Genomic DNA, 26,813 nt, shown 5'->3' with positions numbered 1-26,813 from the left:
CTTTTAACGCGAATCTCTCTACATGAGTGCCCTCCAGTCGTTTTACACTGTGCTTTCCTATTGCACCAATATTTTTGTGTTTGTTTTATTCATCTCTCCATAGCATAAGACATGCGTCCAGCGTTCAGAGCGTTTTCAGGAAGCGATTGTAACATTCCATGTTCGATTTAGCGACTTCTGTAACGAACTCCTCGTCGGTGCCCTCGGCCAGTGATTTTAGCGGAATATACAGCTCTTTCTTGGGATCGTACTGTACTTTGCCGAGAAATTTGAGAAACCCGTGTCTTTGCTTGATCCGAACGTCGCGTGTTAGCAGCAGGTCCGGTGTTTGGAGAATTTCAGCATGTGAAATCTTCATGCGACGATGAATGTATTCGAACCGGTACTGCAATGCTTCCGTTTCTGCAAAACAAACAAGTTATGAGTGGATGAAGCAGCATTCGCAAGGAACAACCACACTTACTTATCATCCAAATTCGTGGTTTGCTCAACAACAGTTGCTTTAACTCCTCCTTTTCGAAGCCCATCTCCTCCTGGACAGTGAATGTGTTCTTTCGCACGTGTTCCATATTGTACGTAATTAGCCTTGGTTGTTTAGTTGCTAACGTTCTTACTTCATTCCCTGCTAGATGAAACGTTTTCTGAAAGTACCCTAGCCGTCGATCGATCCGCTTGGTGCTAAGCATAAGCCAGAACGGGTTTTTGGTCACGATCCGTGTGATTTCTTCCGGTAGGAATCGCTTAGACTGCAAATAGTTCGTTCGTGTTTCTAGATCCGCCAAATCCTCTTTGAAAATTAATGGATTTTTCGTGAGAAATTCTCCCAACATTTCTGCCGGCACACCAACGTCCGAGAGGAATCGAATGTGCTCCTTCATGTCGCGCTCGAAATCCAATCCCAGCACATACTGCGGAATACCCTTGCGCTTTTCCAGCTTGTGGAGTTCCACACCGAGTGATACGAGTTGCTGTAGGGTGGACGATTTATTCACGTAAGCTGCAAAGTTGAATGCGGGTTTAGTGTTCGGGAAGAACTCCAAAGACGTTGGATCCGGCACGGGTTCGAGTACGGATCGTGTATCTTCGCGGAGCACTTGCTGGAACTCGTGCTGTAGATCATCCTCATATCTTTGCAAGACACTGTGATGCGGTACATTAACGGCTACTTTTGCACATAATTGGCGTCGTGTTAGGGACCTTACAGGAACACCTATTTTTACTATGCTTTGCAACAGACTTCTCATTCTTGTGTTGATTTTGGATTGCAAACTCCGAGCAAAAGGCGTGCGGTAATGTTTTGTTTACAGAAAGCTGCTATAATTTTGTTGCACCTAAATTTAAACTGTCAAATGAAGACATGTCAAAATTTGTGATCAAAACAAAAACCGGTTGCAAGAGGCAAGAGCGCGTCGCATAGCATCCAGAAGAAAGTGTTCCTGTGTTTAATTAAAAGCGAAAACGCCATCCGTGTAGTGCATAATGTCTCTGGCCGACGAATTGCTGGCTGATCTGGAAGATGACAATGATGACGAGATGGAGGAGATGGACACGGTCAAGGAGGAACCGAAAATGGCAGCACCGGACGAAGAAGATGCTGATTCCGGCGGAGAAGAGGAACCCGTCATATATGATCTGAAAGATGAACCGATGGAAATAAATTTATCCGTTGCATCGATTAGGGAGATATGTAAGCTACGCGACTCGGACCGATTGTCTAATGTACTGACCCAGATTGAGAAGTACGCCAAAAATCCTCGCACGACGAAGGAGATGGTAGGCAATGTGGAATCGGACCCGGAATACCAGTTGATCGTGGAGGCAAACAATATTGCGGTCGATATTGACAATGAGATCTGTAAGTATTTCGAAAGGGGCGGCGGCAATAGAGAAGAAAGCTTCTCACGTCTCTTCGTTTGCATTCAATTACAGCAACGATACACAAATTCGTCAAGGACAAGTACCAAAAACGCTTCCCGGAATTAGATTCGCTCATCATGGCGGAGATGGACTACATTCGTAGTGTTCGCGAGCTGGGTAACGATCTCGACCAGGCCAAGAACAACGAGCGTTTGCAGGAAATTATAACCCAAGCGACGATTATGATCGTTTCTGTAACGGCTTCCACTACACAAGGGTGCGGCGTTTGTCGAATCGAGTCTCAACATTCTTTCGTACTAACGTTTTTGATTTTGTTTCTCTCCGTAGGGTAAAGTTGGAACGACATGAACTGGAACAGATCAATGAGGCGTGTGATATGGCGGTGGAGTTAAACGACTTCAAGAGCAAAATCTTCGAGTACGTCGAAAGCCGCATGACCTTTATCGCTCCTAACATGTCGATGATAGTGGGCGCGTCTACGGCTGCGAAGCTGGTCGGATTGGCAGGTGGATTGACCAAGCTCTCGAAGATGCCTGCCTGCAACGTACAGGTGCTCGGTGCACAGAAAAAAACACTTTCGGGGTAGAATATTTCCTCACAGCTGTACGCTTTTGTTGTATGCTACTTATCGTTCCCTTTTTTCTTCAGATTTTCCAAAGTGGCAATGTTACCGCACACGGGCTACGTGTACTATTGTGATATTGTTCAAGACACGCCGCCAGACTTACGACGCAAAGCGGCACGATTGGTGGCCGCCAAGTGCACGCTAGCGGCGCGTGTGGATGCATCACACGAGAGCCATCTGGGCGAGATTGGTCAGCGGTTCCGGGAAGATATCGAGAAGAAGTTGGACAAGCTACAGGAACCACCACCGGTGAAGTTTATCAAACCGCTCCCAAAACCTATCGAGGGAGGTAAAAAGAAGCGTGGCGGTAAGCGGGTGCGCAAGATGAAGGAGCGCTACGCTATTACCGAGTTCCGCAAGCAGGCAAACCGCATGAACTTTGGTGATGTAAGTTATTCGTGCGGTTCGTTCGCATTTGCTTCAAAACATCCGATACCGACTTTATTATTGTTTTTTACACCCATTTCATGTTTTACAAACAGATTGAGGAGGATGCGTATCAAGAGGATCTTGGATACACGCGCGGTACGATCGGTAAAACGGGCACGGGACGAATCCGTTTACCCCAGATCGACGAAAAGACCAAAGTGCGCATTAGCAAAACGTTACAGAAGAATCTGCAAAAGCAACAGCAGGTGTGGGGTGGCAGCACGACGGTAAAGAAACACATCTCCGGCACGGCATCGAGCGTTGCCTTTACGCCGCTGCAGGGATTGGAAATTGTTAATCCACAAGCGGCCGAAAAACCGACCGGCGAAACGGGAGCCAAATATTTCTCCAACACGTCCGGTTTCTTGTCCGTTGGCAAGAAAACAACTTAGAGAGATGCAGCATAAGGTGGAATTTGTGAAAAGAATGATAAATGTAATTAAAAGGACAATTATTGATCCCATATTGGCCGTGCGGGACAGGTTCGAGGTGTAAAAGCAGAAAACACATGGTGAATTGCAACGTGGATAAAGGCAACATTTCGTAAAACCGAATTAGTTGAATGCGAAAGTCTTGAAAAACACCCCGATAAAACTATTAAACTTAGACACAAGTCAGGAAATAAAAATAATTCATGAGAAAACAGAAACAAATAATTTAGCTCATATTTAACCTTTTTCTTGCAAACTCTCTACATGATGAAAATACGGCTCGATTTAAGTTAAAATCTTGCTCAAAAATCTAAACAAAACTCAAGGTATCATCATCATCATTGTCTTCAATTAGCATTCTATTTATGTAAGTGTGTTATCTCTCATCTACTCTTCATATTTACTATTTTTTTTTAGCGAATTAGAGTACATAAAGCGTATTTCTATTGGCACATTCGGTGACCTGGGCCGGCAAATCGAAGGAAGGGAGAAGAAGTGCGTAAATAGGCGAGCGATAGCGCGTCGAATCCAGGTGATGCGGCGTTAAGCGTGATAATTAAACACGTGGTTTACACAGTAAACTACCTGGCGTCTCCATTGAAAATTCAGAAACAACATCCTTCAATATCCATCGATGAAAAGTGAAATGAAATGTTCTTTCTTTATAATAAAATTAATTATCATTAATAATAATGCTATCAATTAATCGCACTCATGGACTTCCCTCATCCAGATGTGATCTCGGCCACAAATATTACCACAAGCACCATACTTACTCAGTGGTAGCTAAGACAAGCGAAACGATCGATTATCAAACTTGTAATGGTTTATTCAAACATTATATCTAAAACTCTGCGACTAGAAACTATGGCCTGAGCGCTAAACATTAGCAGATGTACTTCAGTACCGTGCCACACATCGCTTTACTTGCGCACTAAAACAAAACCTGCACCATTTGGCACCAGGGCTCATTTCTTAACGTCCGGCTCTATGAAACTGTACTGTCTTTTCACTGTGAAACGGTTCGAACAAGAGCAAGAAATGGCGAACATCCAGATGTGATATTCATATTAGTGAACATTGGACCCACCTTAAGGCTAGGTGATGTTGCCCTCCCAAGGAAGAGGATGGAAAATTACCTCAACCTGCTCCGTAGGGTGAGTGGTGCGTACAGAATGTGTGTGAATTGTGTTTACGCAGTACATATTGGCGATAGGGTTTCGGGACGAAGCGGTACGAGATTGTATAAGGATGCATCGCATCATCATTCACACACGCCATATCTCACTCACTTACCGGTCAATTTGTTTGATTTGCTGCTGTTTAGCTTTTCGTTCAGCACCTCGATAAAGGTTGGCGTCACGTTACCCTCCGCATCGCACATGGTGACCCGTTTCGCGTCACCCTTCCGTATGCTTCCGGTCGGTTTCAGTATCGATGCCGTCTGCTTCGGTGCCGGTATCGGCGAGCTTCGGACGGAGACTGTGGATGAAAGGACGCGCAGCAAACCGCGGCGTATCGTAACAAAGAAACGAGTAGGGACCTACATCAAACAGCAGCGGGAATCGGCCGGGAAAAGCGAAAAGCATTTAACACCACACCTTCAAAATGCACACACAACACACTCCCAAAAAAGAAGAGACAAAAAAAAACGCGGCCGGACATTGTTTGTACAGTAAGGAAGGAACACCAACCCAGGTGCATCCATTGCCATTAGGAATCAGTAAAAGAACAAACGACACACGGGGAGTAATAAATAGAAGCAATAAACATAACAATAATTCAATAACAAGTGCAGGGTTTTGCCATAGATAGGATACGGCTAAATCGCGTAAGCGAATAAGATAAATGGAGCACACAAACAAAACTTTACTCAATCGTAATCGTATAGGTTTGTGCGATTTAGTAAGTTGGGTGCGCCATATCCTATCTATTGGAAAAACGCTATCAATACGTGCAGGGCCACGAGAGTTGGCAAAATGCTGACAAATTTGTCAAGTGACAAAATCATCTTGTACACTGCGGAAAAACACTATACCGTTGCCGCGCACACAATTGTTTTCAGATTTCCGATACCAGGAGAGCACGTTTTTCAAGAGGTGACACCTGCAGCGTGGAATAAATTTGCCCATCCCTATTGCATTGCATACTATCAAACCCGTGAGAACAATCGCAAGTGTAAGGAAGATCGATGAAACGGAAAGCATCCTTCATCTCGCTCAAACTTTCCGTCGGCTGGTACGAAATTCCATACAAACCAACTGTTTTCAGATTTCCGATACCAAGAGAGCATGTACCATCAAGAGGTGACACCTGGTATCAGCAGAGCAAGCAGCTTCCCGGTAGATGGCGCGCTACATCGTATGCAATGCAGTGTTGCACGCAGTCTTGCTCAACATTGCATACGCAATTGCGCGCCATCTACCGGGAAGCTGGCGATCGCTCTCACAGGTTTGATAGTATGCAATGCAATAGTGATGGGCAAAATTATTCCACGCTGCAAGTGTCACCTCCTGAAAAACATGCTCTTCTGGTATCGGAAATCTGAAAACGATTGTGTGCGCGGCTACGGCATAGTGGTTTTTTGCAGCTGACTAGCTGATTTTGTCACTTGACAAATTGGTTAGCATTTTGTCAACTCTAGTGGCCCTGCAACTAATCATTTCTCACTGCAATCACACATACGGTAAGAAGAACGGCCAAACCAAAGGTCAGTAACATATTCCCTACAGAAAAACGCAACACGCAACGGTTGGCTTTTGTGTAACTTTTAGCATTCTTTGTTCACATTCACATTACCATCCTTTCACTATACAGCACGCGGCCATTTTAAATGCGCTTCCTTGAACGGGTTGAACATACATCGGGTCTAAATATAGTTTAAGCAATTTCTCTATCTTATCACTAGCGGGTGCCTACTATAGGAAGAACAGTGTGTTATTTGTATGTAAAGGTGTGTGAGTGTGTCTGTTGGTTTTGGTTCATTCGTACGCTCGTTGTACTGTAAAACGTAAGGACGCGCCGAGGCGAACCGTGTACCGCGTTATTTTGTTCATTCGGTTCCATCCGTCCTGATCTCACCTTTCATCTTCTATCGCGCAATAATTGTTCTACTTAAGGGGCTTCAATTTGTTCTCACGCTCACTAATGGATAGTATCACTTTGGTAGAACTTGGTGGTTGTCCACACTCGCACACAAGAGCGTAAAATCCTGTCGTGTAATACTTTAACTTAAAATGAAGTATTAAAATATAATATAACTCCTCACCTACCATCCTACTTCTCTTTCCTTCCGTCCTACTTATACTCACGCGTTCCGCAACGGGCGTGGGACAGTGTGTTGCGCGATGTGCATTGGGAAGGTTTTAGGGGGTTAGCAATCATCTCATCCGGCTCAGTTCATACTCTTTTAGTGAGGTACTTGATGCCAATTCTTAACGTAAGCTAGGTTTGTTCGCACCAATAGCGCACATGCGTTACACGGTTGGAATGCAAGATTTTGTTTGTTTTAAAAAGCACATCAAACAACAGCAACAATCCTCTCCGAAGAAACTAAAGCACGGCAGCCACACAATAGCATCAACAACACCATCAACAACAATCACAACAATGAAAACAACAACAGCAACGTTTCGAGTCGCATTCGGGTGCAGAGAATCGATTCACCGTGTGAAATTAGAGCTTGGTGTCGTTGATGTTGCCGGTGGTGGTGGTGTTGGGGGACGTGGTTAGGAAGGTGGGAATGACCACAATGCTGGTCAGCGATGCATCGTCATGCAAGCTGTGGGAGCGACTGTGTCGGCCGGAACCGGCGCGCGATGTTGGACCGAGATGGCCACCACCGACACCACTGTCGTCCCCGTTCAGCGTACCGTTGCTGGTGGCAAGATCGGTCAGGTTTGGGTTAGTAAGGTTGTAAGTGAGGCGTGGCGGTGAACCGATTTCCGAGCTTTCCCTTATTGGCGCCAGGTACTGGCTAAACATCTCACCGGTTGGGCTGGGCCGCTCGCTACTGCTGACCACATCCTCGAACGCGTCCTCGTTCAGTGTTTGCAGCGCGCCACAGATCATCTGCTCCTCGAGCGTCACCTGCAAAAACGGCAGGATGTACAGGGGGTAGGAAACGGGAGAGAAAACCGTAGTAGCAGTGGCGTGGAAAGTGGAAAAAAAGGAGAGGAAAGGGAAAGGTTAGAAAGAAAAATATAATTCGTTAATTTATCTTTCTGTGTGTGCCAAGTATTGTCCCGTTTTCCCTACCCAAACAGGGACAATCTTGCATTCAAGAGACTTTTACGAAGGAAAAAAGGGTGAAACTAACTAACATTCACTATAGAAGGTAGAACAGAATAGTAAATGCAACGCCAACGGACACATAACAGTGAAGGTACAGACACGGAAGAAAACAGTGTGACTAACAGTGTACTATTATGTATGAGTTTTTAGACCTTTCACTTAGTTCGTTACGCTTTGCTGAAGAAAGCGCTATAACATTCCTCAAACGGTCCTATACAACTGGTGCTTTATTTTAGTTTACATTCCCCAAAAGCTGCTGAATGTGGTTCTCAAATGTGGACAACAGTCGCGATGATTCACACGATACATAACGGAAGACTTCAACATTGGTAGACGACGAACGTTTTGGTACAATCAAACAAATTTGAGCAATCTTTTTAACACTCAAGATTGAGTAGAAAAATTGAACCAAATGCCTCAATTCTCATCAGTGAGAAGTATTCCCTGTATAGTGCTTTGACGATCATTTTAATTTGCATCGTTGTTAATCACGTTGGGGTGGCCCGTCTTCACAAAATCCCATCCGGACCAACGTTCCGTGTGCAGGACTGTAGATAGTCAGTCAAAGAAAGTCAGAAATGGCAGACCCTAGACCTCTTGAGGTTGTGTAGTGCCGATAAAGAAAAAGATGATCTCGTTTCGTTTTTAAAATAAACATAAAAAAATTAAGAGTTTAATTGGATAAAAAAAGCTTTCTAATAAATTGAGGCATAGCTAGCTGATAGCAGAGTTATCGGTGCAGAATGGAAGAGGAAAGAAACAACATAGTTTAAATTCTACTCTACAATACAAAAGCCCACACGCACACATATTGTAGTTAAGAAAATGAAACTTCTCCCACTGCCGATTATAAAATGATATTTACATCCAAATAGTACTGAATGGGTGCTAAGTAACGATGCATTCTTATGCATTCAACACTGACCAGAGAGAAAACATCCTTATTGACGCCGCTCCATAAGAGCAGCGAAGCTTCAAAAGCGTTCTTTGGCCATACTAAGGAGCAACAAAGAAGCGAAAGGACGTGGTGTAATGGTATTGAATTTTGTATTCCTATCGCTTGATTTTAATTAACATAGAGGATACATTTAAAAACACACTCTAACCGCTCCGAATGTATCTACTTGAACGTCACTCCTAACACCGGTTTTAGTCTTGAAAGTGGATGGAAAAACAACGAAAAAAAACATAAAGTGTAGCGTTACGAACGGCATCACAAAACTAGAAAACTAGGGTAGTATAACAACATGGGATAAGGAAACGAACGAAGAACAGCAGCGATAAACAGAAACGGATAACGGTGGACAGTAACAACAGAACGGAACAGAAAGGTACGAAGTGGGTTCATTAATTCACAGCATGGTCACGTGGGGATAGGTGGTAATATTAGACACAGAGTGGAATTCCGAACAGAAAATCGGATATTACCTGCAGATATTCGTAATCATGCACTTTTGCTGGCTGCATTTCCGAGTGAGACACACGCACACACACAGGGGACACGCACAGCAGTTGCACACACGGTATGCATTGTGCGAAAGTGTTTCGTATTACGTGTGCGTGTGCATGTATTGTGTGGTTTGATAAGGGGTTTTAGGTTGCAAGTGTTGGTTGTTTGTAGTATACCAATTTATTTGTTGTTAATTGTATGGTTCATTGTTTAATCGATGGTGTCGGTGGTACGCACAGACACACACACACACATACAGTGGGTAAAGGTTTGTTTTTTGTTGTTGTTGTTGTTGTGTTGAATGTAGTTCAGTTCGGGGTCGCAGACACAACACAAACGCAACACAAAATGTTACCATTTGGCGTCGGCACACATGTGTTGTACGAGTGAGTTTGTACGTGTGTAGTGACGGGGAAGTTTGGTTGATGGAATAATCATTAAAAGTTTGCGATCAGTTATGCTTTTTTCTTGTCTTGTTCATCAGCTCGTTCACGAGAAGGATCCTTACCTGTTTTTCTAGCAGATTTTGCGACTTTTGTCGTATCGGCTGGAAGCTACTCGATGCGGAACCGAACGGTGGTGTCGACTGGGCAATCGGTTCCTGCAGCTCCACCGTATCATTCGTGCCCTTGGCGAACGACGTAGTCTTCGACAGCTTTCGGCTCGATGGTTGCGCAATGCTCGCTTCCCGCAGTGCGGTCACCAGCAGCTTAAACATTTCCCAATGTCCAAAGCTGAGGCGAAGGACCGATTTTAATTCCTCCAGATTGCAGTACATCAGCACCCGGCCGGAAATGGCGTTCTCGCGTAGAATCGGTGCCGTACGTTCCAGCGCCGGTTTCAGATCATTCACCTGTCCCAGTAGATCGATCAGCTGCTCTACCGTTAGCGTGGAAAGCTGTACATTTGTCAGGTCGATATCGATCGGTGGCGATGTCAATTGTCCGTTGGTAGATTTGTGGTTGCTACTCCCACTCTTCCCACGCATACTACCACCCGTACCGGCCATTGTGGAATGATGATCATGCGTGGGATGCTCCGTTATTATGGGTCCACTTGCAACGGTGCCCGATTTGTTCATAGGATCACCGATGAGCGCATTCGTACCGGAGCCTAGGAAATTGGCCCAGTTTTGATTGTAATAGCTCATCAACGCCATTGCCGGCGGTTGTGGGTTGTAGAAGTTTGGCCAGTTGGTCAGACTGCTGGGATGTTGCGGTGTCGGTTGCAGCAAGCTACCCCCCTGGGCACGATGGTGATGTGGCAAGAATCCGCTCGGTTTGCTCGGTGGCAGCACGGTCTTCATGGGGATGATGATTCCCTCGTCTTCCAGCGCTTGCTGATCTTCCTTAAGCACCTTCCGCAGATAGGGATCGAGGTTGATGGTGAATGGTAAAAAGATGCGCAAATCGGACACGAGCAGGTCAGATTTGTGAAGCTGCAGGAAGGCGTCTAGCTTACGTTCGTCACGATCCAGATCGAGCAACGTTGCTGCTTCCCGCAGGCAGGTTAGTTTTGGACGCACCCTAAAACATTCAACGATGCAGACAGTTAAACAATTGCACATGCTGTAATACTCTGCATTACTCACTTATCGTACACAGCTTGAAGTGAGACCGATTCATCAAAGCTATCGCCAGCTTGGTCGTGTTCCAGCACGATCATGCTAGCCCTCAGCGGCCACTGTTCTGTGAGATTGATCCACGAGCTTAACCGATACCAGCTAAAGTCTATCTGAAAGGCCTTCAGCAAACGGACTGTGGAACGAAAAAGAGAAAAACGATCACAAGGTGATTAGTCCAAACTTCAATACATCCTTCACATGTCTCTCTTACCAGTAATATAGATAACGTTCATCAGTCTCCTCATACTGCGCGGATTGACATCGCTGAAGTAATCATCGGTCAGAATGATTTTCGACAGATCTACCGGTGGATTCTGACCGAGCTTGTGCAGGTTGGAACCGATCGAGCTGGCAATCGAGTCGGATACGCGCAGCTTCTTGCTTCCACCGCGCGACGAACTCGGCATCGCGCGTAGCTTCTCCTGCGACGACATGATCTCCGACGCGTTCGACAACCGTCGTGCCGATGCGGAATGACCCAAATGCGGCTGATCGTCGTCCCGGCTAATATCCGGCATGGCACGCCGGTAAGCGGACATGGCGGTATTCTGTGCCCGTTGCACCTTTCTCAAACCGGAATTCTGCAGGTACACCGGCAAGTGCACCAGGTTGCGCAGAAAGTCGTGTCCACCGATGCCACCCTCCGTGAACAGCCGGCGACTGTTTGCTTCGGCCGCTTTGGCAATAACGTGCGGATCGACCGCTAGCAGCAACACGAACGGTCGCTGCGGTGCGGATAGTAGCGTCTGTACGGCGTTCAGTATCGTTAGCGTTCGCTCGGTATCGCACGAGTCGAGCGCATCGACCACACCGACCAGCCGGCTTTGCTGGCCGGTGAACGCGTCCAGGCAGCGTACCATGTCCGTCATTAAGCTCACTTCGGCCCCGAGTGCGGTTAGTGGGGCCGCTTCGTTGCTGTTGAAGGCACGCTTGAGGTGTTTGCCCTGCGACATAAACAAGGCACCGATCAGCTTCGACCAGGCGTGCAGGTTGGCGATAGCACCGGCTAACAGAATGCCAAGCAGAATGTAAATTGCGACCGCTATCTCATCCCGTCCCTCGAGTCCGTACTCGGAGTACACGATCGACAGGGAAGCGGTCGCCAGGATTCCTAAGGTGCCCAATTCAAACATCAGCACCACCGGCATGCAGCACATTTTGCGCCATTTCCATCCACTGGAAGCTTTTACTGGAATAACACACACACACACATGGTACGATAGAATTAAGTCTCATTGCACTAGCATAATTACAGCGTATTATACTTACAGGGTTTCGGCCGAAAGGCACGATATAGACCGGTTGCCAGCGAACCGTAGTGTGCCTCTATCGCGTCAAACAAAGACGCCAGCATGAGGGCCACCGCCGCATCACCGTTGGGAGCAGCACCGCTCGCTTCGGCAAAGTGAAACCGTACCGGCATCGGTTGCTGATCACTCTGCGGACCCGGTGGATGACAGAATGCGACCTGCAGTATCAGCCGAAACCGACCGAGCTTCCGGGACAGGCCGTAGTTCAGCGAGTACAGCCATTCGAGATCGTACCGGCGGTCGAGGAACTTGAACAGGATATCGGTGAAGTAGATGAGCACCAGCAGGATGACCCCGGTAACGATGCCCCACACGTAGCTCCACGTTGCCAGTCCTACCACGGTACCGATCACCAGCACCAGATGCAGGCTAATGAGAAAGAACAGCCACGACGCGTCGATGGGCGGTTCGGACCACGAGTGTGCAAAGTTTTTCATCTCGTCCCGCAGTTCCGTCAGCAGGAAGCTTTTGCCGCTGCCCCATTTTGCGTACAGCCCCACCGTAATGGGGGTGGTAAGGGTCGGATCGCTCAACACGTCTGCCAGTGCCGATGAGTACAGCCCGTACCCAAGCATACCCTCCGAGTCTTCGTTCGCGTTCAGCCTCCGGTTGCCGAAAACCTGCCCCAAGATCGTTTTCTGGTGCGTCGCGTCAATTGCGTACGGTGTTTCTCCTTCCTTGTTCGAACGGTATAGCAGCTGGCCGTACTTGGGATTGCTCAGCAGCGCTTCCACGATCGCTTTCGAACGGGCGCGCATCGCCACGTGTAGACAGGTATCGCCCCGCTTGTCCGTTGCGCCCACCTTCGCTTTGCGCTCGAGCAGCATCTGCACAATCTCCAGGTTGCGATTGCGGACTGCGCGCAACAGTGCCGTGTCCCCGTCTTTGGTAGATAGCTCCAGGTCTGGGTTCGACTGCAGTATCAGCTTCACGATCGCCGTGTGACCCTTCTCGACGGCCGTGTACAATGCCGTCTTCTTGTCCTTTCCCTGTATGTCCACGTCCACGTGGCGCTTCATCAGAATCTCCACCACGCTCCGGTGGCCGCCCTTGACGGCATTGATTAGTGGTGTGTCACCGGCACGGTCCTGCACGTTCAGATACGCCCCAGCCGCGATCAGTGCGGACGCGATCTCGGTCAGCCCTTCGCGACACGCGATCGACAGTGCCGTCATGCCGTCCTTGTCCAGCGCGTTCACGTTCGGTTTGCGTTCCAGCAACAGGGAAACGCACTCCTGAAAGCCTCCGCTGACCGCCACCAGCAGCGGTGTCCAGGAGTACATGCCCGCCGTATCGACGTTGGCGCCCGCCTTTAACAGGACATCGACTATCTCTGTGCTTCCTTTCCGGCAGGCCCATACCAGAGGTGTAGTCCCGTACTGCGAGGAGAAGATACAAATACAAAGAAAACATAAATATATAATGAAGTTCCATAACCTCCCTTAAGTTATGTAAAATGTTCATAGCCGTAAGTGAGTATATTGTTTCGTTGTTTGATACACTTTTACTGCTCCTTCTATTACTTGTTTGTTTGTGTGCAGTGAAACAAGCTCTATCATTTTTTATCAGCACAACAACCTAAAGTGGTCTAAGGGCCTGCCATTTCTCAACTCAAAAGTATGCTTGCTTAGAAACTGTTTGCAAGGTTTGGTGCACGAATCCCAGTATTATTTGGTCGCAAAAGGTTAAGACCCTAAATTGGGTTACGATTTGTAAAGAAACGTGTTTGGAATCGCCTACACCCAACGCGGCTTCACAATGAGACGTGATACTATTTCTTTTAGCGTAAATTGTCTGCGGATTTGTGCAGTGGATTTTAACCACAGTGTCGGTACACATTTAGTTAATTTATGTTAAAAATGCCTGTTCATTCAACACCTGTTGTTCACTTTAACCTCAAGGTACGATAGAAGGGTTTTATTGTAAATATACGCTTACAAAATACAAAATATTTGTAATACTAAGCTCGAAATAGTAATCCCAGTGATTATGGTAGAGTTTGAGATGAAAGCTGTCAACAATTATGTCGAGAATATGATGACATGCTTTTTTTCCAAGTTGTAAACCTGGCCAGAGAGCCAAATAAATATTTAAACAACCTAATATTTAAACAACAGTGGAGCAGTGGATGATAACTACATTTAAAGAAGTAATCAGGTACACATGTATCCACTTATCAAGTTGTTTTCATGTTCTATCTTTAAATGCATTAATTTTGACAATGGTAGTAAAGAGAAAAGTATGATTTCATTTCCAATTTGTTAATCTCGCCAAAACTGATGTTCACAAACAAACAAATATGTACAGAACATTACATATTTTTCCATTTTTTAATCTTATTTCTGTGAAATTCTGTGAAAGTAAATTCTCAAATTCACATGTCGCATAACATAAACGAAATTTCGTGGTAAAATGTAAGCGTTACACTTGCAACAGTGTTAGCTGCTTATCAAGCTGTTTCAAGTCTCCCCAAATTCGTGATTTGATGACACTCCATCATCTGTGTACACAAACTGTGCAAAAGGTCTATGAGTATCTTATTTGTGCCTGTTAAAATGCTCCATCACGGTCAATATCCAAGTACCTATAATTTCGTGTGTCTGTTTCCTGCTCCTAAAACTGGGATAGGGAGGTTTGGCCCTTGCAGCGGCCAATTCCAATTTCCATGAATTTTACCCATTTTTTACCCTGATGTTCAAGGCTATTACTGCCGAATAAACGACCGTATAAGGATAAAACTCTGTATTTAATTGTACTAATTCAAAAGCAAATGTCTAAACTGATTGTACCAGTGTGTCCTGCCACAAGTCACGATTCCCATAGGTGTGGTTCGCACGGTTTGCTGAACTTACCTTATCACCTACATTCACCTTCGCGCCACCCGTATTGACCAGCAGCCGCACGATTTCCGTGTGACCCCGGCCGGATGCCCAGAGCAGGGGATTGAGATGGTAGTTGCCGTGTGCCTGCACGTCGGCACCACGCTGCAACAGTAGCGCCACCACGCTGGTGTGACCCTTGTACGAGCCCCACATAAGTGCCGTCCACCCGCCCATATCCCGATGCTCCAGTTCCGCTCCATTGTCCAGCAATAGCTCGACGATGCTGACGTGACCGGCCTTGGCAGCGAAGTGTAGCGCCGTCCAGTTGTCCAGATCCTGTGCCTGTACATCGGCTCCCCGGGCGAGCACTTCCTTCACGAAATGGGAGGCACCGCGACCGCTAGCGACCATCAGCACCGTTGTGTTGTTCTGAAAGGGAAACCAAAGTGTGATTCTATTAGCACCATCCACAACAAGAACGATACTGCATGACGGCCACCTACCTCATCTCGATCGTCGACCTGCAGGTGGCGGGTGCCAAGGAATGATTTTAATCCAGCTAGATCATCCGTTTCCAGGTACTGTAGGAGCGACCGGTGGCCCAAGGATCCCATCGAATCGCACCGATGCAGTGCCTTTAGAAGCGTGCCAGTTTCAACCATACGGCGAATAGATGTGCATTAAAATGAAACAAAGAGAAAATGTTACCAAAAACTCTAAACTTAGTGTACGGGAGTATTAAAAGATCATAATGAAAGATAGAAAACCAAAATAAAACAATACAGCAGTAAAATCAAACACATTTCGCATCGTTACGGTTGCCGTAAGCGGTTGGTTTAGTTGGAACTTGAGAGCAGCTGTGAGAACAGGTCAATCAGTTCGAAGATTTCTGCGGCGAAGAACTAATCACACTTCAAAACGTGAAAATGGAACGGAAACAACTACGAGAAAAAGCAATTCTGTTTTTGAGTGAGTACCCGACTCTATGTGATAAACGGGTTTAGTGAAAACATCAAAACATAAACATACATATTCCAACCATTTATATGATTAGTAAAACAAAATCATGATTAATCAATGCTTGCACGCAACCGATTACACATTCATACATTCAACAAAATTACATTTAGTGATCGTATCGATAATATTACGATGTAAGTATACACGGAGTTTTTTTTATTGCTGAATTTTTATACAACACAACAGCACAACAAAACGGTAACCGATTAGAATGGGGATAACACAAAACCGGACTGGTCGTCAACAGTGGTTAGTGGACATGCTGAAACCGTCTACATACTGCATACGACAATGTAGCAAGCCGAAGTGTGACACAGACGGTACAAAACGAAAATATTAACACAAATAATTATTTTTTTTTATTTTGACAAACGTCATGTGTCAGTAGTGCACTTTTCGACATCTGTCAAAATGACAATTAAACCTATCAGTAGTTAATACCATCGTCTCACAAAGTAAAGTAAGATATTCCCTTACTTGCAACAGCAATGAAGAATTGTACTAGTTTTGCTTTTTTTGTTTTTTTTTGTATACTAATGTACTAATTACAGAAAAGTGAATTATTTTGATAATAATACGAAAAGAATATTGTTACCATACCCCCTTAAGTAAGGTTTTATTTGGTCTGATTTTTTACGAATCGAAACTTCAACACGTTTGCTGATCACAACCCTGAAATGAAGAGGGTGTTGAGTCAAGTCTTGCGGTCGAAAGGTGAAAATGTCTAAGGACGTCATCAACAGCAAGTACATAAGAGCTGTTTGTTTTGAGAGGCTCAGCAATGCCACGGAATTAGCTGTATGCCAAATGAAAGGCACTAAAAATGCTCGTCCTTCTTTCAGTTCTTTTATTGCGCTCGTTTCATCTTCCATCTTATACGACCAGTGAGGCGAATAAGTGTCCAATGTCTCACGAGCTGTCCGCGCACTGTCATAGGTACATTCAACATCGACGTCAAGATCTTCCCTTCCATCCACAGTGGATCGAAGTCTATCATTAATTATTTTCTAATTGGTAGCTAGAGTATTTAGCTTCCGCGAATTAACGCATCCATCCGTCGTCGGGCTCGGCCACAACCCGGATAAAGCACTGTGTGGTCGGCCCTTCGGTGGCGGACCACTACCGAAGGAATATCCCCAACCGCAACAAACAAACAAAAAACATACAAGCACAGTAGTGACCTTTGCGGGAGGTGGTGCGGGTGCAACAGACAACTAGACAGTGGTGCTATTTGCGCAGTTAAACTATCGTCCACCATTTCATTACCATACCGGTTGTGTCCTGAAGAGCTAGCCCGCAACCCACAACGAAGGCGGCTAGAAGGCGGTGCATTTGCGGCGGTGGTCCATGCCCGACATGGTATTAAGAGTTGCATTCTCGCAACCTTAGAAGACTCGCACCGAGTGCACCCTCGATAGACCCAGTCCCTGCCCGGGAAGGAGGGAGAGGGGCAAGCGATGAGATCATTAGCGGTGGAATAAAACAAACATGAAAGACCTGCGGCTGTGGAGGACGGTTACAGACACATTGCAAAGGCCCAGCAACATTGACTCCCGTCGATGGTCGACCGATGGTCAACCCGTGGTTCCGGTTTTCGACGGAATTACCGTGATCACATTGAGCAATGTTGGTCGCTTCCCTCGCTACGGTTGCCGGAGGTCCATAATTTCACCGTATAGATGACTAAATGAGGAACAATTTTGCCATCATCAGGTACGATTACCTGGTGATCTCTTCTTTTGGACGGGCGTCCAATTAGGGTCAGGCTTTGTCGTCGTGCAACCGGGCAGCAGAGCCACTCGTGCGGCCGCGCTTGGGAAGCGGCACCGTTGCTGGCATCGTTATGAAACATTCTGTCGACTCTCGGTGTCGGCTGTCGATGCTGTTGCAATATACGGTAAGGATCGCGTAATGAAGATAGTGATTGCTATCAAATGCAGGTAGGTAACTACATTTCAATTGCGATACGCTTTGAGCGATAATTGAGCGCGTAGCAATGTACACACAATTACCCAGCGGATGACGGATTGCGTATCGATCGCTAAATGACAAATTGACAAAACACACGGCACATGTGCGGAGCGAAACGGAAGCTCCGACCAAGAATGGTACCGGAAAAAGGAACTTCCTGCATGTGCTCGGTATGTGTCTCTAGAACGTCAACAACTACATTCGATCGATTAAAGCCATAAGCACAATTTTCTCCAGTAATTCACTGTCGGATCAACTTACACGATCGCGCCAGTCGGAGATTGATCGATTTGGATCTCCATGGGCGTGTAGAAGTGGTTAAAACGACCTACCCAAACCAACGATGCATGCGGCGCGATCAAGTTACTAACCGCTAGCAGACCCCACTCAAGCTACATCTAAACTCGATGCTCGCGGCAAGTAATAGCACGAAAAAGAAATCGAACCACTTCGACTTCCATCATATCACGGAGGCTGTCCATACGACACAAAAAAAGTAGATCAAAACAACAACAACAACGACCGGCGCTACAGGCTTACAATAATTCTCACCGCACGCCAACGGTAGGTTCGATTCAGCCACTCAGCCAGAACCCGACGCGTTCTGGTCTATCTTTCCTTATCGGATTGTTTTAGGTATTATACTTTTAAATGAGCCCATACTTAATTAATAACACCCGCGCAAACCACCGACCAGGGCAGGATTTGTTCTGCCTAACTGTCTCGGTGGGCACAGAACAGCGTCGGAGCGGCATGCACGACACTAACTGGAAACGCATGCCAAACCGCGGCCGAGAACTTGGAACTTTTCTTCAGGTAGCTCGGGTGGCTAGCTACTGGTAGGTAGCGCGGGATCGTTCAAGCTCACGCTGCACGGTGCACGGTAGGGCGCAATGCAAATCTTTCCCTTTTGCACCTTCCGCTTCTGGAGGGTTGCGGGCGGTCCGTGTTAGTCATGGCAGGTGAGCACTATGCATGCCACCACAGAACGTTGGGCCTACACACGAGCTGTTGCATTGTTACCGACCCGGTTCACGCGCGGATCCTGACGGCTTTGTTTGAGCAATTTGCCATTGCAGGACATTCGGAAGGGTGCGGTCTTCTCTCGGGTGGAACTGGCCCGCTAGAAGCTCAAGGCCGGTGGGAATGCTTATATAGGGGTGGTAATAATTTAATCGAATCGAACTGGTGGTTCCGGTTTGCTGCAGAAACACACACACACGCACACACCCGGTGACCCATTTTGCCATGAACAGACAGATGTAGAAATGTATCAAAGTATCAGGAATTTGAAATGTATGTCTTTTGAATTCTGTCAACCATGAGAAGTACGGATTTCAATCAATAGATGGCGCTTTTGATGGTACACTTAAGTATCGTAATTTTCTTGAGTGGATTTGTGGTAGCGCCATCTATTGCGAAACAATCTGAACTAAAACCGGAGGCGTAAATAAGCATAAGTAACTAAAACTTATCACTATGTCGATATGGTGTTATACTCATTTTAAACGGCTTATTTTGGACGTGTTTGTCCCTTCTAATATCCCTATCCGTTCAAGCATTTTTTTACAAGCAAGAATTCAATTATAAATATCCAAAACGGCCTTCTCAATGATGGGCTCTTTACTGGACACAGCGTATTAATATTCGAATTTAATTAAGATATGAAACTCTTCATACAGAGATTAAACATTCCTAATTACTTTACATTACCACTTGACCTTACAAATTCTAACTTCACCACAACTCAACATCTTCGAGACAAGGCTTTCATCGGTACAACCTTGGCACATTTTCAGTCAATTATTTTTATTCACATTAGCTTCCAGAATATGCATTCCAGACAGAAGATCATCTACTAGTTTTCTTTTGCTCTTGATTATAGCTTTCTGCATGGTGTATTCGAACTTCTTTGGATAATACTAAAAAGTCCAAATTGGGAAATACCGGATATCAGTTAAACTTCGTCATTGGCCGTTTGATGCGAGATGACTCACCTCCCCATGAGTGACGTCGCTGAGCAAATTTTTAACTTTGTTATGTTGTTGTTTTGATGTTGGATACATATAGATTAGAAACAACGAGTCAGATGAGATTTTACGCCGTAGCCGCATCGATATTAGTTGTTTTGCAAAATCCTTGGAAGTGATGTGCGGAACGCGGATCGCGGATCTTGTTAGTGTAGCAAGTAACATAGTACTGGGTGACAAGTACTGGAGGATGCAAGAGATCAAAGTGGAGCTACCCGAGAGCGGTTTGCTTGAGAATTTCGTTTAGAGGGAATGGTTACAGTGGAAGTTATTTACATACATGCACTTTGGACGATCGGGTAATGCGACGGCCGTACGCCTTCAGGCGCTGAACGTTCAGGATCAGCTCATCATATCCGATCACTTTCATCTCGGTAACAGCCGAGTACAAAAGTGCCTCGTGATAAATCCTTAGTAGAATAGGGATGCGAGGATGCGGATGGTTTACACAAAATTACCACTACAGATCTCAACTACACACAAATACGTATACAGGAACACACACACACACACACATACACTTTGTTAGCGTGAGAGAGAGAAGGAAGCTGTATGGACTTTCTTTGGTCAACTCCCGCTTGGTGAGGAACACACGATCGTGCGTAGCGAACGGCAGGTGAGATCGGTTTATGGTACCTTGCGAACACTGCTTGCGTGAGATTCCCGTTTGGGGCACTTTTCGTATTTCTGATTTTATTTTTCGCCCGATTTTCGCACAAAACCGCCTGCTGTGCACGCAACGAGAACCGTTTTCGTGGAGAACCGCGTGATTGGATTGTGGTTTGGCAAAGATAAATTATATTCATTCTGTAAGGTTTCCTTTTGTGCCATCAATTCGGTTAAGTCGCCCTTTTTTGGAGTATCTCGCTGTGTGGGACAACGCAACGTTGGATTTACCGCTTCCCATCTGAGTTCCGTGCGCGAAATTTCTAAGAAAGCTTTACATTTGAGCGTCATTTATTGCAAAAGCGATGAATCTTTTCTTTTGTTGCAGCCAAAAAAAGAATGGAGAACGGCTCAACTGGACGGGGTTTGTTCCAACCAATATAAATTGTACACGAGAGGAACCATAAATTGCATATGAGGGTTATATATATAGAAGCACAACGCCAGCCCGTCCACCGGCCTATATGATCCGTTATCAATCGCGGGTTAACGAAATGTTTACGATCTTGCTAAGGCGAGCAAGAAGATAACCAAGATTTCCGGCAAGAATTAAATGACTAAAACTTGTTCTTCTTCTACAGTGATTCTACACCCGCCAGTTGTCTTGATAGACCATCGATGGTTTTACCCAATGCAGATGGCCCGTTCTTTTGGGATGTGGCTGCGCGAACATCCCCAAAAGTTGAAATATTGGACCAAATTTTAAGTTGAGGATGAAAAAATCTTGTATCTTGTCCACTCTAAAGCCGCCGTTTGACTGGAAACCTGTCCAAACCTGCGTCATCAGCATGTGCGTGCTGATGTTCATAACACTACGCTCTGCTGTCAAGCCCAAATCGGCCATGCTGTTCCAATAAATGTGCAAAAACTAATTATCCCAATTGTTGGAAACTGGTAATGTTATGGATCTGTTTTATTAAGCCAATGCAGTAATGTTGAGGATCAAGTCTGCAGGGATTCCCACGTTATGTTTGACGGTCAACTTCACGAGATAACATTTTTACCAGATGACACTGACCAGTCGTACTAGTTTTCAAGGAAAATCCGGACTTTGCCAGTCACAGTTGCATCAGATATGCATAAATATACGCGAAATGATTGAATTAGACACTCCTTCCCTGGATGTCGATAAATATGTTGTATCGACAAATAATAAAAGCGATCATATGCAAAAAACCAATACTAATTACTTTCTTTTACTACTACAGAAAAAGATATACGAAATTAGGCCGCTTCAAAAACAATTTCTCAACAAAACAATTCCAAACAAATTTGCTGTATCACTTGAATTTCTTGGGTGCTATATCTGTTCCATTACATTACAGCGAGAGCTGCTTGCTCTACTTCTCCGGAAATGGAATTACGACGCCATTTCAGAACGTGAATGGAAATGCGCAAGAATGTAAAAGCTTTGATAGAACGTAAATTAAACCTTTTAACAACTTTAAACAACTCGGTTAGTTTGTATACAAGCAAACACACACACAAACACGAGCACAGGAGGAATATTGTAAGAAGCTGTTTAAGGATACTCCATAAGGACTCCATGGTTGAGTTAAGGATTTGGAATTTTAAAAAACGCACACAAAAATCCAACCACAAACCGAAACTGACGGCACAAAGGTACACACAATATTTTATGAGGAACGGCTTCCTTACAGAGGACGATGGTTTGGCAACTTGAACACACTGCACGGTGGTAGTAACCGAATATAAAGCCTATATTAGCATAGATGCACTAGTAACACAGTGAGTGCACAACGATTTCGATTCCTCCCGGAAGGACACGATCGTACCACCAGCCGCCAACGACATCTGCACCAATTCTGACACTGTGCATTATGTGCCGGGCGCGGATGCAATCGGTGACGGAACACAACCACCAATGTTTCGGTCCGAAATGAGATCAGAAAAGGGCGCGAGACCCCGGGGGTGGAACACACGCGCGCACCAAACCGATCGCGGCACTCGGTTCGATCAGTCGCGTTCGAGCGCGCTACACAGACTGAACGAACGAACCCCGCCAGCATTGGCCCGACGCATTGGATGAAAACGCACGCGCCGTTTATCCTCCCGTCCACCGGTACTACGGTGGTACGGGGGTACGCACTTCACTCCCAACGAACCCTGGCAAGAAACACCTACCGATCGGAAAACAGGTATTCCAGCTGATGCGGTGTTTGATTAGCAGCAGCACGATCGCAAATCCCCCAAGCACTGCAAACAACAGAGACACCGCGAGCTGAACGGAGAGTTGAACCGAACCGCCGCGATGACACGAGAGACAAAGAGACACGGCGAGCGAATTAAAAGAGAAGTTTGCATCGATCGTTCGAAGCGTTCGAGGCTGATCACACAAATTGATGTCGCCCGCAGCAGTAACAGGAAGAAACCACCACCTATCCACCACGTGTATTCCAGGCTGACGACACTCGTTGCGTTGCTAACAAGTGCACCGAGATTTTTCCGAGAACTGTTCATCTCCGTGTGCTGTTGGTTTCACTGGCACAGGGATATGGAGTATCTAGCATCGCTTCACAGTTCCCAGTAATGAATAAGTGATTCATGCCTGTCTGTCACCCTGTCTGTTAAGACGATATTTTAGGTCGGATTGGGCTGTTGATTAAGACTTGCGTTATCAATCTTCTGCCAAATAGGTTCTAGTCTTCTTCTACATGTCATACATGTCATCTACATCTCAATGTCCACTGGTCCACTAAATCTCCGGAATCTGGCGAATCAAGTTCTCTGCACAATAGAGAAGCGATCATCGAATCATCGGTATATTGATCGGACCATAAAAGTTCATTAGTTCAATGATCTACTAGATCAGAATGCCACAAAATTGATTACCTTAGTAGATCCTTGTTACGTTCCAGTAACAGTAAGCATAGTTAGTCCTGGATAATCTCAGAATTGGGCCACTCCTTCACACAGACGAGATGTGATGGTCCACCAAGAATGTACTGGTCAGTTCGGGTAGAGGAGCAAAACGAACCTATTGGATGGATGGAATGAAGGGTAAAAGCTGCCGGAAATCGGAAGCAGCTGAACCCTGACACCATTCATGACAGAGACTTTACAGAGACTACCTTTTTGGGAACAATGTCCGCAATTGTCATTAATACACAGTACTTCTTTATCGGTACAACAACAACCTCAAGAGGTCTTTAATGTCTAGGACTGTCATTACTGACTTTCTTTGACTTTATCTACCCGCAGCCGAATTTAGTCAATCCTGCGTACGGAAGATTGGTCCGAATGGGAGTTTGGAGCGGTCTAGTCGTGTGAAGAGCTGGCGCCGTTACCAAAACACCACCGGCCCGCCGCTACTACGCAGCACAGTGTGGCAACATGTTTATTGCTCCATCAAACCAAAAGAACGCAATAACACAACAACACGTTCCTGCCATGCTTTTGCTCATAAATATGTTATTCGAATTCCGCATCTTATCATTGACGAGGATAAGTTGTGTTTAAATACATTAAAATGCAGCTCATACCCACGAATTAAATGGATGGATGCAGCGATTCCGTCTCGAAGTACGATATCAATATCCTGAATTCGCATCGCTCCGTACAGCTAACACTTTGTCGCGTACGACGCTGGCAACAGACCTTAGCAATAGTAAACGCATTCACACAGCAAAAACATTTGAATTTCAATGAATCCTGTAAGCGTTGTTTGTGTCTTGGGACGTTGGGACGTCACGGGAATTGTGCAGCGTTGCAACCAAACAACACTAATGCATGTAAATATTTGCACCATGCGCATTCATCTCTATAATCCGATTCACACAGCTATCTTGAGCAATGACAGTAATTTGCTAAGTAATGCCGGCCAATTTGTTGCATTTGCTGTCACTGGCATTGTGGCCGTGCAGCAAACTATCTTCTAATTTGTCACAGATTAACGGACGGTTTCTTTTGAAGCCGGCTGAGACGATGACCGTCTTACACGTTTCCACAGCCTATGGTTCTACATAGGACGGGAATACATCCAACGAAACAAAAACACAAAAAAACGTGTTGAGATGTTGCCAAATATTTACTTCTTGCACAGCACCATAATGTGGCAGGTGATCCCGTTTCGAGCCATTTAGACTGCCTAGTCATTACCATGGGGTACACTATTACAAACAGGCAGCATTGAATCACAGTGAGTACGATATGTTTACATTTGAAAGTGGTGTGCATATGTTAATATACATACTTCAATAGTTTTTTACTAAAGTTTTCATGATATTAATCAATAAATTAAGATATTATAAAACGGTAGAGAAACAGAAGAAAATGTCAAATAAAATAATCCAAACAAACACAAACAATTTCTACTGCATGTATAAATTACGCTACGAATACACTCAAACTCAAAACTATCTTAAAACATTAAAGTAAACACTACAGAGCAAGTAGATACATCAAACAAACTGTACACAAAGAGTGATAAAATGTAATATCGTACACACTCATCACAGGCACAGTGGCGTGCATTACGCATTAAACAGTAGAAGTATAGGAACAAAATTCATCATTCGAAAAGGTAGGTGTTCTTGTTGGAATAAAGTCTTCAACAGGATTAGTTTGTGTTAACGTGACAATTGCCAATTGACAAGGGCAAACAAGAGTAACACACATAAGACTGATGGGAACAGAACCGTCTAACGATCCATACGGACGTGTTAATACAAGGGTAAACAAAACATGAAAGCACAAAACGGAAAGAAAAAATTAACGCACACAGTAACAGAGATGAAAAATTCACAATAGAAAGAGGTTTGTTGCTAATGAAATTTGGAAAATGATTTGCGTCGACATTCAGAAACAAGTTGGACAGAATAGAGTTAGTGAACTTCGGCTATGTCTAATGCAACAAGAGAAGTGACAGCAGGAGTGTTAAAGAGGCATTAGAAAAGGGAGAAAGAGCGGTCAAAGAATGGCACTAACAGCAGCGCAACTAGTAACGTAGTAGGTAGTAGCAGTGACAGCAAGACACGATCATGAAGGATGGAGCTTGGTTTTTTTTTTGTTTGGGAGGGACTGGTTCACACAAACACACAAACGAATTTCACGTGATTTGGAATGGTGTCGGGATTGCGCTATAAAATGGCGGGCACAGAGCGTTTGGAGCGAATGGACATTTGGCAAAGTTGTAGGTAGGTACCGTATTGGAGTGACGTCTCATGATCGCAAAACTGAACCGCCTGGGCGTCGTATGGTCAGGGTCGGCGCTGGCGGCGAGCAGATTGCTTGGATGGTAAGGCGAAAGCGAGCTTGTTACGACCAGCGAAGGTATGCGCAACCGGTGGTGCAGTAGCCTTGTCGGTGTACTGCTGCTGTTGCTGTTACCGGGCCCGGTGACCGGCGCACCGGTAGTTTCCGTTGGACCAGTCGGGGCCGGTGCGGCGGCACCGTCGGCCGCGGCCCGTTCCTGACCGTCGGCCGGAAACGTAGCAGTCTGCGCATGCGAGTCATCCTCTGTGGTCGTCCGGCCAACATCCGGCGAAGGTGACGGCGTAGGTGACGGCGTTCTGGACGGTGTGGTCGCGGTCGTACGCAACCCGGATGGGCTGTTGTTGTTAGTGCGATCCAGCAAAGATGCATCGGCGAACGATCCGTGAATGCTGCTCACCAAAGCCTTCACGTGATCGTAGCTCTTGTCTCCATCCATGCGACTAAAGAAACCGAAGACGCGGTAATGGTCACTTGTGAAGATGATGTACAAAACGTTGATTGTCACGAGTGGTTAGAATTGTGGTAACTTTTGGTCCACGCTGCTAAATGTTGGACTCTGCGCTTGGTTAGTGACGGATCCTTCAATATTCGGTATCCAGCGGTGTCTTAATGCGTTATGCGTCTAGCTAGGCCGCACTGGCACCCTGTGAAAACTTCCTCATTGTCCATCCGTACACGAGCAACATACAAATGAGCACACGAAAGAGCCTGAAGGAATGATCCACAGAACGCCACCCAACGCCCGTTGCAAGTTCGAGTCTTTGATGATTATGGTTCGTTTTTTATTCTTTTGGTCGCTCTACTCTATTCTGCGAACGGAAGGGGTGGAGAATCGGAACGGACGTTTAACACACAGCTGAACAAACGACACACATGTCTGAGGAGCGTTCGAACGAAACAAACACAACAGAGTCTGGAAATAAAACAGCAAAATCGACGCATAAGAGACGGACAACACAACAGTACGATCAGTTATCATTCGGAGCATGCCGGACATTCGGCTAACGACTAATGTTTGGCTAGCGCGGC

At 45.7% G+C, this 26,813-nt stretch overlaps 3 protein-coding genes across 6 annotated transcripts in view; 1 reads left to right on the top strand and 2 right to left on the bottom strand.

The window, feature by feature from the left end:
* Window positions 1-124: 124 nt before the first annotated feature.
* On the bottom strand, window positions 125-1,294 carry LOC128297038 (transcription termination factor 3, mitochondrial). Its single transcript, XM_053032591.1, has 2 exons — window positions 464-1,294; window positions 125-402 (listed from the first exon to the last, which is right to left on the bottom strand). Exons 1-2 carry the CDS (start codon window positions 1,242-1,244, stop codon window positions 125-127), a joined length of 1,059 nt encoding a protein of 352 aa, XP_052888551.1. The 5' UTR covers window positions 1,245-1,294.
* An 83-nt stretch (window positions 1,295-1,377) lies between these two features.
* On the top strand, window positions 1,378-3,572 carry LOC128299674 (U4/U6 small nuclear ribonucleoprotein Prp31). The gene is made up of 5 exons (XM_053035696.1): window positions 1,378-1,855; window positions 1,930-2,134; window positions 2,206-2,460; window positions 2,527-2,890; window positions 2,986-3,572. The coding sequence occupies exons 1-5, from the start codon at window positions 1,480-1,482 to the stop codon at window positions 3,322-3,324; spliced, it is 1,539 nt and encodes a 512-aa protein (XP_052891656.1). The 5' UTR covers window positions 1,378-1,479; the 3' UTR covers window positions 3,325-3,572.
* A 622-nt stretch (window positions 3,573-4,194) lies between these two features.
* LOC128299045 (kinase D-interacting substrate of 220 kDa) overlaps window positions 4,195-26,813 on the bottom strand; it is a 32,808-nt gene continuing 10,189 nt past the window's right edge. The window contains exons 1-11 of one of the 4 annotated variants that reach the window (XM_053034883.1): window positions 25,714-25,956; window positions 15,366-15,497; window positions 14,893-15,291; window positions 12,000-13,419; window positions 10,942-11,919; window positions 10,698-10,863; window positions 9,615-10,632; window positions 9,085-9,117; window positions 7,353-7,452; window positions 4,660-4,845; window positions 4,195-4,375 (exon numbers count right to left, since the gene is read on the bottom strand). In XM_053034883.1, coding sequence (XP_052890843.1) covers window positions 4,332-4,375; window positions 4,660-4,845; window positions 7,353-7,452; window positions 9,085-9,117; window positions 9,615-10,632; window positions 10,698-10,863; window positions 10,942-11,919; window positions 12,000-13,419; window positions 14,893-15,291; window positions 15,366-15,497; window positions 25,714-25,734 — 4,497 coding nt within the window. In that variant the 5' untranslated portion in view covers window positions 25,735-25,956 and the 3' untranslated portion in view covers window positions 4,195-4,331. Of the gene's footprint in view, window positions 4,376-4,659; window positions 4,846-5,994; window positions 7,453-9,084; window positions 9,118-9,614; window positions 10,633-10,697; window positions 10,864-10,941; window positions 11,920-11,999; window positions 13,420-14,892; window positions 15,292-15,365; window positions 15,498-25,713; window positions 25,957-26,813 lie in introns of those variants that run through there. The other 3 variants (XM_053034884.1, XM_053034887.1, XM_053034886.1) reach the window with 3 other exon arrangements.

The sequence above is a fragment of the Anopheles moucheti genome, chromosome 2 (genome assembly GCF_943734755.1).
Source record: "Anopheles moucheti chromosome 2, idAnoMoucSN_F20_07, whole genome shotgun sequence".
Lineage (NCBI taxonomy): Eukaryota > Metazoa > Arthropoda > Insecta > Diptera > Culicidae > Anopheles > Anopheles moucheti.
The sequence above is the reverse complement of the archived record's forward strand: the minus strand, read 5'-3'. Positions and strand labels throughout refer to the sequence as shown.

What these genes read in the sequence shown, in the direction of transcription:
- LOC128297038 (XM_053032591.1), bottom strand. Translation starts at nt 1,244, where the DNA reads ATGAGAAGTCTGTTGCAAAGCATAGTAAAAATAGGTGTTCCTGTAAGG. An exon ending in ACCACGAATTTGGATGATAA is followed by an intron (nt 403 to 463) that starts GTAAGTGTGGTT and finishes TTTGTTTTGCAG; the next exon opens with AAACGGAAGCATTGCAGTAC.
- LOC128299674 (XM_053035696.1), top strand. Translation starts at nt 1,480, where the DNA reads ATGTCTCTGGCCGACGAATTGCTGGCTGATCTGGAAGATGACAATGAT. An exon ending in ACGGCTTCCACTACACAAGG is followed by an intron (nt 2,135 to 2,205) that starts GTGCGGCGTTTG and finishes TTCTCTCCGTAG; the next exon opens with GGTAAAGTTGGAACGACATG. An exon ending in CAGAAAAAAACACTTTCGGG is followed by an intron (nt 2,461 to 2,526) that starts GTAGAATATTTC and finishes TTTTTTCTTCAG; the next exon opens with ATTTTCCAAAGTGGCAATGT.